Source organism: Acanthisitta chloris, unplaced genomic scaffold, assembly GCF_000695815.1.
Source record: "Acanthisitta chloris isolate BGI_N310 unplaced genomic scaffold, ASM69581v1 scaffold1626, whole genome shotgun sequence".
NCBI classification, from domain to species: Eukaryota; Metazoa; Chordata; class Aves; order Passeriformes; family Acanthisittidae; genus Acanthisitta; species Acanthisitta chloris.
In genome coordinates, this window is record NW_008677430.1 from 24,173 (window position 1) to 44,880 (window position 20,708).

Below are 20,708 nucleotides of genomic sequence, written 5' to 3' on the forward strand. Positions count from 1 at the left end.
CCCCTGAGAAACTCTGGAGTCTCTGACATTGGAGGCTTTCAGGAGTCAACTAGACAAAATCATTGCTGACTTGAGTGCTGCTGGTACTCCCACTTCAAGTATGGCATTGGGCTAGATGACCCTCAGAGGTCCTGTATCATACTTTTATGAATTGTCTTACATTTTCTGTTAGAGTCTAGCCCTCAGTGTTTGCAGAGTTTTCAGTGTCCATACTGATACTGGCTCATGATCTTCAGTGTAAAAGTATTCTTTAGGGCATCATGAAGTAAGAGATTATGCCTGAAGGAGTATATTAAAATACTTGTTTTTCTTTTAAAACTCTGTACAAGCATTTTTTTGTCTTCTGTTATGCTTCTTTCTGTTTTGCTTTTGGACGCCTCACTTCATCTTTATCTCAGCCAGGGCATGACTCTGATGGGCTGCTGTTATATTTGACAATCAGTATTTTGGTTATCTCTGTGGCAAAGCAGGGAATTTTATATTTCAGTATGAGGTGAAGAGAATTGGATTGACAAACAGTTTGTTACTTGTCAAGTATCTTTGTCTGTCTTGCGAGAAAATTTTCTTCACTTTTGCAAATCCCTGAGAGAGTATCTGCTTATTCCTGAGGTAAACAAAATTCAGATCTGTTCTTCTTTGTGCTTTTTTAAGCATTAATCTGGAAAAAGACACCAGACTTGTGCTGCGTGATGATCTGAGGACAACACAGTATTTTTCTGATGTTGTTATTATTTCAGGTTAAGAATGTCTGGAGTGTTCTCAGAACCAAGAAAGCACAAGGTGAAGAGGCCCAGTCTTTCTTGTCTCTTACTATCATACATCACGGCTCATCTTCCCAAACTCCAGAAGTTTTTGGGCTGCCATATGGAAATTAATTAGTTTGTTTGTTTCATGAGTTGATTTTTGTCCACTTTCAATTTTAGGATGGATATCTTCAAGTTTTCTTTGCAAAGATTGGAAAGGCTGGAATTTCCAGTCCTTCTAGCCTCAATGAATAAATATACAGTGTTATGTAATCTGTGAAAATAACTTTAAACTCATTACTCTCACTACAAACATTGTCTCAGCAATGTTTTTACATCTTGGTACCTTCTCTTTATCTACTCTGCCTGGGAAGGAGAAGAGATGGGCTGACCTGAGCTCTGACTCTGCAGCTCTTGCTTGCATCATATCTTAGTTCCATTTACTATCCATCTTGCTGTGAACAAAGCAAATAATAATTAGAATCTAGGAAGCACAGAATGGCCTTCAGATACGCACAAAAGTCTTAAGGAAGCCCTTTGGTAATATTCCCAGGATTGCCAGAGCCTCGGTCATGACATCATTCTGTTTCCTTTTTTTTGAAAAGGAATTCTTCATTTCTAGACCAAATGAAAGATATCCAGAAGTTCTTGACTCGGGCGGTCTCCAGGTGGCTCCTCTTTCACCCAATCATCCTCCCACTGTTTCTTAATTATGTAGATTCCTCTGTTCTTTCTTCACTACTAGAGGAAGGGATAAGACAAAAAAGTAGGGAGAAGCAGCTTGAGGGGTGGGGTACAAAGTGTTTTTGGAAAATATGAGCCCTATTCTCACCTGCTGTGATTTAAATTCTCAAACTTTCTCATTTTCTCTGTACACATAACCTGTCTTCTCAAAAGTCCTGAATTTTAACAGCTTAGTTGAGCAGTGGGGTCTCAAAACCTTGACTGGAAAGGAGTGAGAGCAGATCTCAGACCTTCATGAACTTTTTTTCTTTGAACACAGAAAGAGCTCATGTGCAAACTGGTTGGAGTTAAGCCACCTGCCGAACACCATATTCTTAAAGAAGCTGTATTTAACAAACTGGGAAAGGACAAAAGTCAGCTGGAGGCAGTGGAATGGTAAAATGTTCCAGTGATTTTTAAAGGTTTAAAAAAAATAGAAATGTTTGCAATTCTAGCCATTTTGGTGCACAGTTCAGACTGTTAAACTGGTGTGCTGAACAAGCTGGAAACTAGAAAACTGAGATGAAGCTGTTGATAGGCAATGATGTAAGTATTTCTCATTTCTTCTGCCAGGCTAGGTTTATTGGGAGATGAACCAGTTCCAGCAGCAGATTCCATTGTGGGGGCTCTTGCAAAGCACATGGAGATGAAACTGCCATTTGGTATGTAAGAAATTTTTTTTCATGGATTTGAGGGAAGTCAATCTCTTTTATCAACCTTATTTGAATTAGTTTGTTCACCTTCATTAAGAAACCTTCCTTTAGGTTTTTTAATGTATTGTGATGTTCCCCCCTTCCTCAATTTATCCTTTTCTTTCCCTGTTACACTTTAGCTTCATCTTAATATTCTGTCCTTCTTACAGTCCTTGCTTTCAGTCACTTCCCTAATACATGTGCCATGTGTGCATAGTGCCCAAATCCTCAGGAACCTTGACTTGATATGACTGAAATACAAGTAGTGAATAGTTTGTGTGCTTTTCTCTTAGGTGCTGGAGAGAGAGATATGATTGTTATGAGAAATGAAATAGGTCTCAGGCATCCCTCTGGTCATTTGGAAGACAGATTTATTGATCTGGTTGTCTATGGGGATAACAAAGGATATTCTGCGATGGCTAAAACAGTAGGATACCCCACAGCTATTGCTGCTAAGATGGTTCTAGATGGTAAGTGGCTGTTCAGACTTCAGTAACAGTATTTCAACCCTCTGTATCTTCCTGCCTGTAGAAAGCAGATGTATAGTGTTTCTGAAGTGTGTATATTTCCTTCTTTCTTTCTTTATGTTTATGTTTTAAATGTTATCACACTATTCCTGTTATCTTTACCAGAATTTTAATCTGCATGTTTGGATGTTTCAGTGGCAAGTCTTAATTTACTACTTAATGTACAGACATTTTTAGTCTTAAATGGTGTAGAGGAAACCTTTAGCATGATAAATTACAATTGATTATACCACAGTGAAACAGGCTAACATACACCTGTGCTGAATAAACTAGTGACTTCCACTACTGCTTTCTGGATTCATGAAATTTGAGGCTTGAGGCATATTCTCTGATCACGTGTATACATAAACAGGCAAACTCTGCCTAGTTATCACTGTTGAAAGAAACAGTGTGATTTCCTCTTGCTTGCTCTTAATCTTTAGAACTTTGTTCTCCTGGCTAACTGAAATGAGCAAAATGTGATTTTTGTTGCTGTTATTTTTTTAAAAAAAACCAGCAACTCAAACTTACGAAGTTTAGATACTTTTCACCTAACTGTAGTTTCACAGCTCTATGATTTAAATTCAAGTTGTGTTTCCCACTATATTTCAAACTTTGTTCCTTATTCTTTGATACAGTACTGATGCTGTGTGAGAACATAATGTCAGGATTGATAAATCTGCACGTGTAAATCTATGCAAAAATAAAAGAAATTAAAATTTATGTAATTGCATTTTGATCTTTGCATTTGTGCTGGGCTGACCGTGGCTGGGCTGTTGGATGCCCACCCAGCCCCTCTCTCACACCTCACCTCTTCCTCAGCATGACAGGGGGAGAAAACAAGATGAAAAGGCTCTTAGGTTGAGATAGAAACAATAACTTACCAGTTACTGTCATATACGAGAGTAAACTTGGATTAATTTAATTTATTGCTAATTAAAACAGGTAACTTATTGTCAATTAAAACAGGTTTGGATAATGCAAAAAAGAGACAATTGAAAACACCTTCCCTCCTACCTCCTCCCTTTTCCCGGGCCCACATTCACTTCTCCACATACTCCTCAGCCTCTTCCCTCTGCCCCAAGCAGTGCAGGGGGCTGGGGAATGACAGCCTGTGTTCAATCTGTAACAGCTTCTCTCTGCTGCTCCATCCTTGTGCTTTTCCTCTGCTCCAGCAGGGTCTTCACTGCAGGCTGCAGGGGTATCTCTGCTCCAGTGCCTGGAGCACCTCCTCCCCCTCCTTCTCTGCCACTGGCGTTGCAGGGCTGTTTCTCACACTCTTTTCCTCACTGCTGTTCAGCATTTTGCCCTTTCTCAAATACGTTTTCCCGGAGGAGCCCCATCCATGGCTGAGGGGCTCAGTTGTGTGCTGTGGCTGGAGCGCTTTCCTCACAGAAGCCATCCTGCAGCCTCACAGCCTTGCCAAGGAAACCCAATAGAGTGCTTAATATTGTTTTCTTTTTTGTACCTTTATTTCAGGTGAAATAGTTGCTAAAGGCATGGTGATACCCTTGACGAAGAATGTTTATGGACCAATACTTGAACGTGTTCGAGCAGAAGGAATTCTGTACAGTAGTCGCAGCATTATCAAACAGTAACTGGAAGCTGTGGATTTAATCAGGTTTTGGTTTTGTTTTCTTCTCCTCCCTCCACCCTTTAAGAATCTCAATTTGGACCACCTAAAGGCAGCACTTGCCATTTCATACACAAATGATGTCTTCCATAAAATTAGTCACCTGGCTTTGATGTAGAAACTGTAGATACTCATGAATTGCGGTATTTTCCTCTTAAAATCGTTTTCATGTACATGTTTCAGCATCAATCCAATGTTATATCTTTTCTAAAGTATCTTGGGTTTTTTTTTGTTATTAGAATTTATCTTCTAAGTTTGCAGGGTTATTATTGAGAGAAATTTAAGCTGAAAGAAAAATCTAATAGTAGATTCTTTTGTGCTGGAAAAGTCTGGTTAATGAATTGCATTGATGAAGTTTGTTTGTTCATGTGGTAAAAATTAATTTTTCAGAATAATGGAGATGAAAGTAATACTTGAAATGTGAGTCTGATTGTCCCTTTAACAGTATTTGTGAAGGTTTTCACAATAACAATATGCAAGAAATAGTTCAGAAATTCTGCACTACAAGCAAATAAGATCCTGTTAATTCTTGAAAATGTTGGTGTCAAATATTGAGACATAGATTGTAATATTTTTTAAACCCTTTCTTATGAATGTAAATTGAAATTGATCAGAGGAGTGAGGAAGTTTAAAGCAAGCTTCCCCCCATGCCCTTTCCTGTTACAGAGTGGAAGCTGTTTGCAGTATGTTGAAATACCTGCTGTTACGTGTTGCCTTGTACTGCAGAGAGAGCACATTAGCATTTAGCTCTGCAGCTAGGAAGGGCATTTTGATATACAACACAGTTAATGTGCTTAGAGGCTGCTCCAAATGACATGTTTACTCTCTGCACTTCCACTGTGTGCCTTGTCCGGGTTAAGTACTGTTACAAAGGGAATAGATTGTGTAGTATGTGCAGCTTTGAAACGCAGTAGGCTTAAAGGTTTAAATTGCCACTTTTTATGTTAGCTTCTGTTCTTCTGCTATCCTGCTTTTGAAACGTTCACTTAGGAGCCTATGCACACTACTCAGTACAGTGCCACTTTACACTGATGATAGCTTGCCAGTGTGTGCCAGCTCATTTGCTGCAGAGTGCTCTGCTGCACAGATGTGCCAGCTCAGCTCTAGTCGCAGTTCAGCCACGCCAGTCCAGAACTGAGGTACAGCCCAAGTGCAGTTTCTCTGTAACAAAGCAGTAAGTTGCCTCCCTCCAGTTCAGGGCTGCTTCTCTGGCTTTTGTGTGGAAATTTCTGCACCCCCTTGCAATGCAAGCATGGCTTAGACTTCACCAGTTCGGTCTGTGAGCTATAGTGCTGTGGGCAGATGGTATTTGCACTGGTACCTGTGCAACTGCCTAGAGCTTCCCTTTTCTGAAGCTGAGTACAGATGCTGGAAGCTGTTTGCCTTCAACTTTGCTCACAAGTGCACTTTGCTGATAAATGCACAGCCTTTTACCTCCTGAGAATCACAGTGCTGTTACACAGGTGTCATTTTGCACATTAGGAAAAGCAGCCATAAAATAATTCAAGTTCTGATCTCCAGATTTTCCTCAGGATTTGGATTTTCTTTGCATAAGTGTTGGGTGAAAGAAGCTGAGGGGAGAAGAGAGTGAAGGGCAGAGTGTTACTGTCAAAGAGGAGGGCTTTTTATACTGAACCACTGAATGCTTCTGTAATATCAAATTTGGATGCTGTTACAGTGCCATGTGTATATCGAATAAAATTCTGTTACAGTGCCATGCATGTATCAAATGCAATCCTGGCTCCACTAAGTTGCTTTGCTTCCCACTCACCTTACAGAGTCTGTTGTATGGCTGGTATATGCAGCTTGGGTAAGGATGGGGCCTGCAATCCATGTTCTGCTCTCTGCTGCCTCCTCCTGCTCCAGACAGATGAAAGGCCTACTACTAAGGCTTAAAATTTGCAATTGTATCTGCCGGTCCCTTCCAGACTAGCACTTGGTGAGACCAGGATTTTACTTTAGAATTCTCTGTTCCCTCCTTTAGCCCACAGCCATGGAGTATATATGTATGCACAGTACTTGCTTTTCTGCCTTGGAAATGCCATATGCAAAGAAAACCAGATTTTTTTAAAAGTGTCAAATATTTTCAGAGCACTAAAGAATGAGCACTACAGTGTTTTCTTCAAGAAACACTGCTACTATTTTTGAAACATTTTTTATCGAAATATATTTCTGTTTCCCAGTGCAATGCTGCTTTTTGTTTTCTATATGTAGACTTGTTTATTGCTCATCTTTTTGTATGAAGATTATACTTCTCAGTTCTCTTTGCATATTATTGGGATGATAATTGTATCTTATACACAAGATTGCTTGAAAAATAAATATGAAGTCCTCTGCTTTGTTGTCATGTCATCTTTACAGTCTAATGAGATGTATATGAATGGGGTTTGTTTTTTTCACATAGATGGTTGTATTGAAAAGTTGTCTACACATGGACTTTTCTATGTGCATGAAATACCTTTGCATATTTTCTTGCTAGACTCACAGGAGAAGACTCTTCAAGGATTGTTTAAGCATCCCCATGTAAAACACATCTGTATATTTATATGCATATATACATATGTATATCTGTATCTAGACATCATTTTCAGCTATAATCTAAAGAGATGAATTTTTTTTTGGTTTTGGGCACAATTCTGAAGTAGAAGGCTACAAAACAGTAGATGTACAATATCTCCCTGTTCTCCAGGAAGGCATAAGAGCTTGGTGTCTCACTGCCTGTCTCAGTTGAAGGCCTTGCTCAGCCAAATCCATGGTTTCTGCTATTCCTGCCTGGGCTGAAAGGCTCTTAAACTCTTTGTTTACAATAGGCTCCAAGGAACAGATTGCTTATTGCTGCATGTCTATCATTTTTTCATTTGGGAATTTATGTGACCACAAGCTCTTCATGACGTTAAGATCCCAGCTTTTTCTGAGATGTAGGTGCTTGAGCTGAGCCCCATTACACTCAGACTTCCTTCCTTGCCTCTGTGTTTCACACACTTTTAGCCCTAGATATTCCTACAGATGAGAATTGCATCCCTTTGAGGGACTAGAGTACAAAAGTGGCACTGCCAGATAAAGTATGTAAGCTCATGGCACAATAGCTGTTTAATGTGGGGGAACAAAAGAAAAAAATAGGCTACAGTGGTTGTGATTGGGCTGGAAAACTAAGAAAAGGAGGAGAAGAAAAGTAAGAAATTTTGCTTTGAGCGTCCAGCAGAGTTTATCAAGGCAAATCGATTATCTCAAACACCCTCTGACTAAGTTACAATGTACATGTTGTGACTTTCCTGAGACAAGGAATGAAATCTATAAACCAGAAGGGATTTTTTTTTTCCCCTGCCACTTGTTTAGGCTCTGTAAGGAAGGAGTGCAATTTGGAAACAGAGGGGAGTCAGAAGTAATGTGGCTAAATGCCCTGAGAAAAACTTCTCTTCCCTCCTGTCCATTTGAGAGACCCTAATCCACCAAAGCACAAACCTGTTAGCAGTGGATGGTCAGACCTGAGCCTTGCTGCAGGGAAGCAGTGAAAACTAAGACTGTAACCTAGGACACCTCAGACTTATGGTAGTAGTTGGGTCTCTGTTTCTGATTTTAATGCCAGCAAGACAATATTGCTTCTCTCCTCCCCAGCTCTGCTTTGCTTATGCTTCAGAACGATTAGAGAGAAAAGTGGGTTTAACTTGGCTAAACTCATCTTGAAGTGTTTACCATGGAAAGTTTCAACCCATCTGAGCTTACACACATTATCATAGGACGTACCAATGACCTGTCCCAGGTAAAGCACTGTGATAAAACATTGCTAACTAGTTTTGTCAACTGATCTTCAAAGTCCATACTAAGGTCTTTAGCTAATTCACACATACTGATAGTGATGAGTTTTTATGCCTTCTGCTCATCATTTATTGCTGACTTTTGTAAAGCTTCTCCATATGTTATTAAATCTCAACCTCACTAAAAACCTGGTGATGTTAGTAAATTACTTGTGTTCCTTTTTTTTTTTGTTTTTTTAACTCTCTGCTCACCTATGATTTCTTAGGAGGAAGCTCACTGATCAAGTTTTCCTTGTCACACATGACTTAGAGCTTTGTAAAAAAAATAAATCTTAAACTGATGTTGTTTATTAATATCTTACTTCTTGCAGGAGATATGTAGCATCTTTTCCACACTTGACCCAGTTTGAAAAGGCAGGCTGTATGTCTTTTGAGTCTGTAGCTTGGATTACAAGAAAAAAATTAATTAGAATATGGCCTTTGTCTGAGAGAGGAACTGACACGCATTTATTAAAATCTGTAATCCATCACAGTTGAAGATTATAGAAGATTTTTATGATTCTTATTTTTTTCTAGATCAGAACCAATATGTGTGAGTAAAGAGATTATCCTAAGCACTTATGTTTTAAATAACTTGTCAGCATGCTAAGATGATGAATGTGATTACAAACATCTCTGGAAGAAACCTTGAATGACAGCTGATTCTTTGGATTATAATTTTAAAATGTCTGCAAAACATTTAGGTTGAAAGGAACAGTTATATCAAATGGGATTTTGGAAAGGAGGATTCCTTTTTTTTTTTTTGCTTTTGGTCCATAGAGGCTTGAAAAACATAGTAGAATTAATTGGCCTAAAAATTACTTTGTATATACAACTACATGAAACTCTAAATACGTTAGCAGAAAGTATCAAAATAAAAAGCATGATGTTATGGGAGGCAACAAGTTTTCCTAAATAAAAGGCTGGGGAAGTAGCACATGAGCACTATAATTTCTGTTGTGCTAATGTGGTGAAGAGCAGAAGTATACACTAATAAGAGTATGGAATATGACTTGCAAATGGCCAAAAGATCACAATTAACCCCTCTCATATGGGCACCTCTAGAGATTAAGAAATTGAAAACTATTTCTATATTTTTGGAATGAGAAGGGATAAGTATACAACATCTTTGTCCTTGTTAGCCTAGATGTGCAAATGGGAGTGTGTTGGCCAACCTGAGTGCTCTAGAGGAAGTAGTAAGGAACCCCCAGGCCACCTGGAAAAAGAAGATACTCCATTTCTCAAAGCACAATCATTACACACTTCTGTATGCCCTGACTTTGTGCCTGAACACTGAAGAATATGTATGTGTAATTCATCTTTTTATCAAAGAGGACAAGAGCATGAAAACGTCTGCTTTACTGCTAGCTATTCTGTCATTCTGTGACATTCTGTCTCCTGGTCTGGCACCTTCACTCTCATTTCATGTATCAACAGTATGAGGAGTTTTTAGTTTATGCTGTTTAGATTCCTTTAAACCTAAATTTCTTTTGGCTTTGTTGCAGCTCCCCCTATTCTCAATCCCACACTACTGACACACTGAGATCCCTCACATATCCTTGCTTTAGGAATCAGTTACCAAAATCTCCAATCCCACATCAGGTCTGTCTTTTTTCCTTTTCCTTAGTTTTTGTCTAAAATAGTGTCCATTAGTTTCTGTGGCATTCTAGTCCACAATATTGTCTTGCTCTGAGTATTTCTATGTAGCAACTGTATATACCAAAGTGAGAAAACAGTTGCTCTTGCAGCCTGTGTTAGTTTAAAGCAAAGATCTTATTCTGCTTCAGGCTCCTCCAGCCTCCTCAGTGCTGCAACCTTCATTACAAGCAGTATCTTCTCTTGCCAGTTCAGAAGGTTACAGAAAATATTGAGTGGCCAATTTGAAACATTTTGCTTTTGGTCTGGCAGAGATTACTTGCTTTATTGCTTCCTAGAGTTTGGCTGTTGCCAAAGGAGGCAGCAAGAGCTCAGCAGCTGATTGAATGACGTGAAGCAAAGCCAGCATGGAGAAGTCTGGGAGGGGGCAGCTAAGGCAACTGGGAGGTCTGGGATGGCCCATCAGCCTGTGAGTGACCAGACTGGGAGATGTGCAAGGAGGGGCTAAAAGATGAAGTATTGTGGACACTGGGTACAAGTGGGAATGGAGCAGAGATTAAATAAAAAAACTTTTCAGTAAGTGTCTCCTGAACTTGCAGATTCCATAGGAAAAGCATCCATCTCCAGGTCAGCCTTGAGTCCTTTTTCTGGTAAGTAACAGCTCTTCTGCATGACAGTGAAGGCTCTTTATGTGGAAGACCACTAAGCACAAACTGGAATATTTATATTTATTTTTGCAATGCCATAGGTAAAAACAATTTAACAATGCCAAGTACAGGTGTTATTCTCATAAAAACTTCTCATTTCAAAACAAGTGATTCCTATTTCCCACAAAAAGTTAAAATCACATGCAGCTATATGAAGGTTAATTGCTTAAGATGCACAATTATATATCAGAGGACTTTGTTAAAATAAAAACATACTGACTACATCATTTTAACAAGGCAATTACACAGAACTAGAAAACTGACTCTGTAGTAAAATATAAAAATCTACAATTATAAATATAAATTTGGTCCATGGATCACTACAGAAGTAGCAGTATTTACAGTAAGTATCAGATTACTATTCTAAATGTCTAATGGAAGTCTTAAAATATTGGATGTTATGGAGAACAGGATTTTATTTACATTCTACTATATTAAAAGTTATATTTCTAGCAAATGTAAATTGTTATAAATACAGCAAATAAATCAAATACTAAACCCATGACATATCTGTGATTGAGAATTCCCTAACATCTATAAATCTGATAATTTTAAGTTAAAAGTAAAGCCAGATAAATTAAAAACTAATACTGAAAAAAACATACCACAATTCAATTCTTAGAAACACTGTAAAAGTCAATCAAGTTAGTCCAGACGTAACAACGTATTACAAGAAATCTTTCAAGAAAAGGCACACATTGTTAATGATCAAAGTTCCACAGTAAAGTCATATGTAACAGAAATGACTCTTGGTTTGAGCAACGCTTGGTTGGGATCTGAGTATATATATAGTGATGGGACAGATTTTCCCCACCCAAAGTATAAAACTGAAAACAGTAATGGTCAATTCCAGGTGCGACTGGTGTGATGTGTATGTTTAATCTGATGTGTTATTTAAACTAAAGATTCTAAACTTTCAGCTGCATTTCCATCAGGTAAAGCTGAGCCATTACTGTCCATAGATGCTGAAGGGTTTTCTTCTTGCCTTGTGCTGACGAGGCTGAGAATAGCTTTGTACAGAAACTGGTACTGTTCCTAGAGAAGAGGATATTGTCAGTGTGTTGTCAGAAATAGTTATCTTCTAACACTGTTACTCAAAATTACTTAACAGCTTTTGTGTCAGTCTGTTAATATACTGTGCTTCACCATTTATTGTGTTACTTAGCAGCTTTGTTAATTTTCTGGCTAACGGCTCCCCCTGTACACAATGTAAAGCACAACATTAGGGAACAGGGTACAGGTAGGGGAGAAAACTATTTTTAAAGAAATGTTTATGCTGAATCTGATCCTTGTTAGCAAAGTTCCCACAGATTAAATGGAATCAGGATTAGGGCTACTGTTTATCTCTGTTTTTTCTCATTTTTTGTACTCTGAATTCTATCTAGGAAGCTCTTTTCTTTTTGGTACTTGCAGTTAACTGTTCATGTATTTGAAGGTTCTGCAAGGAAGTGGAGGTGAGAAGGGTGATGAGACTTTGTGGGAAGATTCACTGGAGAGGCCACTGCCCAGAGGGAGTGGAGGGTCTCAGTTGGCTGCATGGAAAATGGGAGAGTGCCAGTAACCAGCTGGACTGCAGTGTGGGCTGGGAAGGAGGAAACAGCAGGATGCTGGGTTTGGTGTCTGGACTATTAGGTTGGACTAAGAGATATGGGGTAGAAAGAACCACAAGTCTCAAAATCTGCAGTAGGAGGATGGGAAACTGGAAATCTGAGATAAAGAGCTCAGGTATTTGCTGGAGGATCCTGGGGCAAGAGGAGTGAAAGTCCTGATGGTGTTGCTGAGGTGGGAAGAGCTCTACTTTCACTCCATTGTCTGCCAGGCTCCTCAGTCTGGGCTAGCTGTGCAGGGCAAGGGATGGACACATCTGTCAATCCTGTGTCATGTCCTGTTTTTGCTATCAAAAATATAATACTATAACCCTAACCTTTCACTCTTAAAGTGTTCTCCTTATTACACTCATAGCTCTACAGCAGTCAGATTTGTAGTGCTATGACTGAAGGGGCAGGGTCCGTAATTTTCATTTCTGTGATGAATTTTCATTTGAAGGACACTGCCTTAGCAAGTAATTATTTATCATACTTTTTATGTTGGTTGTTTTTTTCTGTAAGCCCAGTGACCGTGGTGTAAAGTGACCATCAAAGTCCATTCTGAAATGGAAAACTAGGGTAACTCTTTAGGGTCTACTTGGAGCACAGATTTATTCATGTTGAGTTAAAACCTTGATTTACATGACATAGTGCAGATTTTATGGTGATGGTGGCAGCTCTGCACATTTCCAATATGACCACTTAATAACAGGTTTTCACAGGAAATTCTTTGTTTTGGAATAGGCAGCAAGTCCACTACAGCACTTCTAGAAGACAGTTTTGATTAACTCATGCAGCAACTAAGATGCCAATGGTTCAGTAATGTTTCCCTAAGATCTAAGCATGCTAATAATGTCACACATAGGAAAAAAAAGTGCACGTTTTGCTTGTTACTTACAATGTCTGTAAAGACTCCAGGCCTCATCAAATTTATCATCTTTGCTACCTGGTAAACATCCACTGAATTCTCATTTTCCAGCTGGTGCATCAAAGTTGTTAATGCACAGAAAGTACCTGCTGTCACCCCTCCATGCCTTTGTAAAGTAAAACAAAATGAAACAAAACAAAACAAAAATATTTAGAAACTGGATCTAGTTTTTACATCTGGATAAAATATAAAATCCAGGGTAAAATGATAAGATGAATTTCTGTCATGTGATCTTTACACTTTCTGAAGTAGGTCTGCCCAGCAGTGTCTTAATGGAACCTTCATGGTACCTGTCTACAAATTCTTGGAGTTATTTCCCTAGAATCCTCTCCTAACCAAATTCAGAAGGCCTTGGGTCCTACAGTAATTCAACATTTCATTATTTTTGCCATCATTGGAGAGCTGCAGAAATCTAACAGTCTTCTTTCAGTAACAGACAATGAAGTCCTGACTGATTTCCTCTCCAATGCCCTACTTGATAATGATCTGGAGTATCAAAATCATAGAATTCAAATGAAGTATGATAAAATAAAAATGTTTCTCTTGTTGATGCAGCTGAAACCGAAGCAGCAGCACTATTGTTAGGTGCAGACTTTGTGCCTTGTTTCAGCAACTTTCACTTTAAATGAAGTGAAAGGATGATTCTAGAGTAAAACATCAAAACAAACAGAAAGCTGCAGTTCTTACTCATCATGTACAATCATAGGCCCATCACGGTTGGAAGTTTCCTCTTTGATGATGCTGATCAGTTCAAAAGTTTTACTAATAGGACTATCAGGATTTGGCCATTTTGGACACTGAAAATGCCTCACTTCAAGTACATAGTCATCCTAAAAGAGAAAAAACCCCATATAAATCAATTTTGTAAAAGATTGACTATCTATTCTTAATCCTCACTCAGTCCAGATCCAGCCTCCAGATAGAGAATCCCACTGCTGTGAAGGTTAGACTACCCTATTCTCCATGTCATCACATTACCTATAGAGGTTACTCCCTTCATGGGTGTTCCAAGGGCATGGATTTTTATCACACATTTATTCATAGAAAATGTAACAAATGCAGGCATTACCTTTAACAAATCAAGTCTTGAGTTACATGTTTATGACAGTGTTACCTGTGTAGCTTCTAAAATAAAGTCTTGGATTATGAGCTTCTCCTCATTAGACAGACACTTGTGTTCTTCAGCAATCATAGTGACTTTGAAAGTCTCACAGTTTATAGGCTCATCTTTGTTTGGCCAGTATACAAACTCATCTTCAGCCTCCAGGAAAAAAAAAGGAGAGACATGAAAGTAAGTAATGCTGAGCTCTTAAAATACAAAATCTAAACTAATGTGTCAGCTATATCATCAATGCAACCATCTACATTTAAATTCCCAGATCAAAATTTCAGTGGGATTACAATCATGACAAGTGATGGTTTTCAGACATCTCTGTAGTGATCCTGACCAGAAGACCACTCTATCTTGTGGACCCACATAGCAGCCAACATGCTGTGCTGTGCTGTGCCACATGTTCAGCCTGGCCTTCAAGCTGTGCTGTGCTGTGCACAGCCCATGGCTACAGGATAAATTTAGCTGGTGTATGATAATGGAGGAGGCTGCAGGCAGCATTTGTGTGGCTTTGGGACTATCTGAAAGTACAGAAGGAAGTTCTCATCAGAGTATCCTTTCTGTTTGACAGCAGAAATGTTGAACAGTTGAATTTTTTAAGAAAATCCTCTAATAGTTTGAATGATCAAAATGGTTAGATAGGGGATCCTCTGTGTCCTGTGTCCTGTCTACCTGTCAGGTGTGTTTCAGGGAAGGTAGGGTGGGACCTGTGGTGGATGCAGAGCTCAGATAGGCCATGGCTATCTGCTGGGTTGGTACCACTGCTCCCTGGTCAAGATGGCAAAGCCTCAGCACCCTCCCTGATGCCCTTCTGCACAAACTGCTGCCCTGCACCCCTGTATGCCTGCCCTGCTGGCTGCACTCCTGGCTGCCCGTGCTCCCCAGGGGCTTCTTTTATATGTGGGGGAATGCTTGGCCATCGCTGCTCCTGGCTCTAACCAGGTCCCATCAGCTGCTGTTGTATAAGAAACAACCTCACATTTCTCCCCTTACCTAATACTGGCTGAAGAAGCCATGTTACAACTAAAGCAAAAGTTCTGGAGCAAAAACTAGCCTCACACATTGGTTACTCCCATTCAGCTCTTTTTATAAATTTTACAGGAATGATTCAATACTTTCTCAAGCCAGCATGATCTGCCCAGATTTCCACTGGATGACTTGGGGATTTTACACTTAGTTCAGTATTGTTAATTTGCAATTGTTTTTTGCAAAATCAAAGATATTTTCTCATGTTCTGCATATTTCAAACTGGTAATACTAATAAAATTCATATGTAAACCCATAACAACCAGCCACAAAACTCACCATATTCTGGCTATCAGGAAGCATGACTATTAGCTGAGCATTATGGTCCCATATCATTCTCCAGAAATCCTTGATAGTGTGTAATAAGGGATGCTGGGTAATAATGAATTCATTACTTTGATAATAACCCTGCAAAACAAAACCAACACACTCAGAATTGAGGACCAACTATTAACATTTAAAAGAAGCTTCTTGTGGACAGAGCCAGAAGCCTAGAAAATACATTGCAGACCTGTGCCTCCTTTGGCTTCCTGCAAATATTAGAAGAATATAAAACTTCAAAAAAATTAATTAGAGAAAGACAAAAATGATCAGAGGAGACTCGAACGGCCAACTCAGAATGAAAATACATTAGCCAAAATTCCAGATACCTGAACCAAATAAAAGACCTGTTGAAAAATGTGCAAAATTCCCAAGCAGTTTCTTAATTTGCACATATTTCTCAGATCATCTTCTTAACACAAAAGAGAGTTCCTTTCCACTAATGCACCCGATGAAGGATAATGTACACACAGCACTGGAGAAAGCTTTCGGTTTCTTTCCTGAATGGTTAGGAGCCATTTACTCCTACCTCTCAGATAATGAAGGGGAAAAGTGCTGAAGAAAACCCAGAGAACAAAATGATAATGTCAAGCTGATGAGTTACAGTGTCTTGGGCTATGCCAGTTGCAAAAGCTCTATCAGATGAGCAGGTAGGAAGGCAAACCACAGCACAGCCATTAAAAACTGACTTGTTAGTTAAGACTTCCAGTTCATACCAAAGGTTCCTTCTATAGGTGGCATTTAGCTTTACCATGTTTAAAAAACTGTGATGGAATTTCTGTTTCTACAGGCTGTTAAAATGCAGTGCACTTAACTAAACTTAAACCCAGTAATAATGGTAATAGTACTTCCTGGGGGAAGTAACTCTTTCAGGAAGAGAGGAGCTTTCAAAATCAGGACAGTGCCACCCAAAGTTGGACACCTGGCAGCTCTGAAAACAGCTGTGCATTGTTTTTCACTAATACATTAATTGACTTACCATAATATAGGAAGCATTGATGTAGTCTGTCCCTTCACCAGACAGTGATGAGATACCCACTCTAGATCTTTCCACTGTAAAAACAGTTATGAATTAGTAAGTATGTTGCAATGACTTATGATATTGTAGCAATTATCTCACATATCTCATAGTAATGACAACACTAAGCTCCATCAATCAGGATAAAGTGTTATCGAGCTATCTACTCTATTTTCCTATGTGTAATTCTTAAATCACTTATTCATTAAAAGTACTTTACGGAGCATTTCTCCACACCAATGCAGACGTGTTCAGTTCTTGTTGACAAAAGTTGAAAGCTTTGACACACATGGTTCATAATAATTTTGCTACCCAGAGAAACAATTTGAACAAACTTACCAGGAATGATGGATGAAGTTCGGTTCTTTTCTCTGTTACACAGTTTGAGTGCAGTTGAATAATCACACTGCTGTGTGTTAGACTGGCTCAGTAACTGAAACAATGTAGTTAAAAAAAAAGTCAGGTAACTGTACAAAAGCCATTCCTTCATAAGCTGCATTAAACAGAAGGGTGCACATATTGCAGGTTCGCTGTCTCTCTTAACTTTAGGTATCTAGTTATCTGGATAAACTACTTAACAAGTCCTAAGAATATCTTTTTCTTCACTGTTCTTAGCAGTTCAAATGATTCTTGAACCCTTGATTGATTAGCCTGTCTTTGAAAGTGAAATCTGTCTTGTAGACAGTGCTGTACACTGAGGGGAACACACTGATTGATCAATACGGCTCATGACATTTTTGCCAGAATGACATGTTTCCAGGGGGCTGTTTTAGCTTTGGGCTCCCCCTGCAAAGATTTTCCCAAATCTACTTACTGGCCTATTTCTCATACTCTTGTTTTTGTGTTGATTTTTCTTTTTTTTAACAGATTCCTTGTTTAAGAGTATGCAAATCTTCTGCCCAAGTAACTGCATGCATTTGTTAAGTCAATCCAAATTTAGGCTCAGCAGTTAAATTTTAGGTAGAGAAAGCTAATAAAACTTGTGTTAGGATACCTACTTTTAAGACATACAGGTTTGCAAACTTCAAACTTTTTGCATTACTGTCTTGGAGAACTCACCTTGAATTGTTTCTCCAGTCTGGTCTTTCCTGTTGGTCCAGGTATCAAGAGAGCATTAACATAGGCATGAATGTGAGTCTCAAGGACTTCTGTTTCTTTACTGAGTATTGCTTCGACCAGTGCATCATGAATGAAGATGTATTGCTCCTAGAAAAAGAAAACTGAACATCTGAGCTCTCATTATTTTCAGATTCCCCTGGATACCTCTGATTAAGCTGCCACTTCTGATGTGGTCAGTGTTTCTTTCCAGGAGAGTTTTCCCAAATGTGATCCCCTACAGCGAAGGCTGTCCCTCTGCAGTGACAGTACACATTTACAAGCACAAATGAACTACACATATATACCTATACAATATAATACCAAATCCCCACCACCTGTGATATCTCATGTTCACAGAACAGAGTTAAAAATGAAAGCACAGCCTTGAGTCAAATTTTCAAGTCAGTCCTACTCCTAGTTCCTACTCCTATCCTCTATTTTCTCTCTCACATCCTTTGGAACAAGTGCCCTAGCTGTTGAATACCTCGTTTTTCTATTGAAAGGCACTGGGGAATCTAAACACCTGTTCTTGAAACCTGAAATAGACTTTGAAATGCATTGCTGTTGCCCTTATTATTTTCTCTTGCTCTTTCACTATTCTATATATAATCTTCAGTTTTAAGCAGCTATAACTAATCTTCTGTCTGAAACAGGTTTTTTTTCCTGTGTTTTATTGCCTAATATGAACTGTTTGATGAGGTTCAGTGAAAATCTGAACACCTGACAATGGCGTTTCCTTAAAAAGTTCCACGACAAAAAATCAAGCCCTGCCAAGAAAGCACTACTGCATGAAGCATGATTTATACAGAGTTCCTTCTGAGTCCTTCCTAATAAACAGACAAGAGCTCATAGAAAGGTAATTTCTAGTGCATTGCTCCAAGTGAACCCAGAAGGATGTATCTACAAAACAAGGGAAACGAAAGAGAAAATCCAGTCTGGTGACTGGTTGCTAGTCTGTCTGGTGGTGCCAAAAAGAGGATTGCATCATCTCTCCCCCTGCAAACAAATAATTCATAATAGTCTCACACTCTTTACACTTTATTCTTACCTCAGTCTGCACCAAGTAGTTCCTTTGAGTACGTATGTGTTTTAAGAATCCAAATATGTTGACTGTCCCTTCATGTTGGATTTGCTGCAGCATGCTGTCTAACACTATGTATGTGCCTGTCCTTCCAACACCAGCACTATAAAACAAAAAAACAGTTTGAGCCTGAAGTAAAATACTAATGAAAAGAACTGTGACATATATAGCTTTTTCAACAAACTGCTGCATAGGGAAGATTTTCCTCTACAAATAAATTTAGGGTATGATACACTTTGCTAAAACTTCAAGGCTGACAATAACCTTTTCCTTTGTGCAAGAATCGATCTAAAATGCATTTTCTCAAATGATTTTCAAACTGTTGGTTGAAATAGAACTAAGGGGTTTCCTGCAGGTCTGCAATCTACAGGCTTCTGATATTCCTTAGGCTACTTTGGCAAGTATACCCAGAAAGGGTGGCATGTATCAGCATTTGGGCAAAGTTAATGTGCTCAAGTTCTTCTACATTGAAACCCCACTTTAAAGGGAAAGTCACATTATGCCACCCATGACAGCTAGCGATTTCAAAGTTACTGGAAAAACCCCAGGAAATGGCAGAGCTGCTGAGAGTGTATCTGTAAAAGTGGAAAGCTTAGTGCTCTTCAGATACAACTAAAATGGCAAGCAATGGTTGAAATCCTTCTTAAAAAGGGAAGATGCAGAAGAAAGGGTTAATCAACTCATTCCCGTTATGAACTCTGATTAATTTAGCATAAACCCAACTGTATCATAAGATTAAAGAACAGCTTTTTGTTTCATAAAATATCCGGGTAGGAAGTACAAAGTCAAGAGGTCAGCTTCTGTTATCTAGTCATATATGGGAATCAGTTTAATTCCCCTGTAAGTCATGAAGGAATGTTATGTATATTGGTACATGTAACTTGAGAGCAGCAGTGTGCTGGGTTTGCATGGACCCCTATGGGCTCAGTCCATACATGCTCCTTCAGTCATCTCATTTCTTCTACAGAGGTGGCACAGAGCATAGATAGTGTGAGCTCAGATTGCTATAACAAACAGTATGGATAAACATGATATAAAACTGAAAGGTCCAAGTTATTAAAACACTGTTAGACACAAAGAAGTATAAAGATTACCAGACACCATCTGTACTTGTTATGAAAGACAAAACATGAAAAGTACCAAAATATAAAAATAGCTAAAATAAGTTTCATGAAGCTCGTCAAATGTGTCTTCCATATAGCCTGAAAAGATAAATAAAAGTTACATTTCTAATATGAGATGACTCTTCTGAAATTCATGCATGTGCATGGGGACAGGTTAACTAAAAGCTGTGTAAAACTGTCTACAGATGAAGGTGAGTTATACCTATGATCCCATGGAGAGGTCTGACTGAAGCCACACAACTTACCACCGTTCACTTTTAAAAACTCAATTTAATTGACTTATAATGTATTGCTGATCTCTCAGCAATCTCAGACTTGACATTTTGGGGAAACATTTATTTTGAATTTCCCAAGAACAGGAAGGATGTAGATAGCAGCAGAACAACAAAATACGGAATTTTTATTTTCCAAGCTAAAAACAGATTTCAGTCAGATTAGATCATCCCACAAATAAAATATCTTCATTTGCAGCACTTGTGAGGCAACTTTACCTGTTGGCTTGGTCAGAGTCAGCTCCAGAAGGACAGAATTCATGAGGAGGTTCTCTTTCCAAATGTTCCATCAAAGGTGAGGTACTACAGTGGAAAACCAGAACCTGCTTATATATTTTACAATAACCCGGTCCTTCACGGGCATTGTGAAGTCATTCCAGGCCCTACAAGCCCTTTTTAACCAATTTTCCCTGAGCTTCCAGTTTTAGTGAGCACTGGCAGAACACCTGCCTGCACACTGCGGCACATGCAGACCTCAAACCGTTCCCCAGAATGCTCCTCCATTGCAAATGACTCTAGAGCACAGAGTAATGTTAAAAACAGCAGAGTTGTAGTTCAGCCAGGAATAGAGTGAGTCTTCTCTTGTGGACAGATCCTCTTAGGACTACAGAGTATCCCTGCACCAAAGAAAGCATGAGCCAAAAACACCCCAACGATAGATTTGCAGAAATGAAACAATTATTGCTATATAAGCTCATAGCATTCAAGAGAGCAGTATAGAAATGTGCAAAAATGTAAAAGGAAGAGCG

At 38.9% G+C, this 20,708-nt stretch overlaps 2 protein-coding genes across 2 annotated transcripts in view; one reads left to right on the forward strand and one right to left on the reverse strand.

Annotated features, from left to right (window-relative positions):
• The window catches only part of AASS (aminoadipate-semialdehyde synthase), a 26,897-nt gene extending 22,635 nt beyond the window's left edge, over positions 1-4,262 (forward strand). The window contains exons 20-23 of the mRNA XM_009076485.1: positions 1,747-1,862; positions 2,040-2,128; positions 2,452-2,628; positions 4,144-4,262. Of these exons, the coding sequence (XP_009074733.1) occupies positions 1,747-1,862; positions 2,040-2,128; positions 2,452-2,628; positions 4,144-4,262 (501 nt within the window). The remainder of the gene's footprint in view (positions 1-1,746; positions 1,863-2,039; positions 2,129-2,451; positions 2,629-4,143) is intronic.
• Positions 4,263-10,401: 6,139 nt separating this feature from the next.
• PTPRZ1 (protein tyrosine phosphatase, receptor-type, Z polypeptide 1) overlaps positions 10,402-20,708 on the reverse strand; it is a 132,084-nt gene continuing 121,777 nt past the window's right edge. Inside the window, exons 22-30 of the mRNA XM_009076486.1 lie at positions 18,531-18,666; positions 17,444-17,590; positions 16,724-16,817; positions 16,346-16,419; positions 15,325-15,453; positions 14,023-14,169; positions 13,596-13,738; positions 12,879-13,014; positions 10,402-11,429 (exon numbers count right to left, since the gene is read on the reverse strand). Coding sequence (XP_009074734.1) covers positions 11,289-11,429; positions 12,879-13,014; positions 13,596-13,738; positions 14,023-14,169; positions 15,325-15,453; positions 16,346-16,419; positions 16,724-16,817; positions 17,444-17,590; positions 18,531-18,666 — 1,147 coding nt within the window. The 3' untranslated portion in view covers positions 10,402-11,288. The remainder of the gene's footprint in view (positions 11,430-12,878; positions 13,015-13,595; positions 13,739-14,022; positions 14,170-15,324; positions 15,454-16,345; positions 16,420-16,723; positions 16,818-17,443; positions 17,591-18,530; positions 18,667-20,708) is intronic.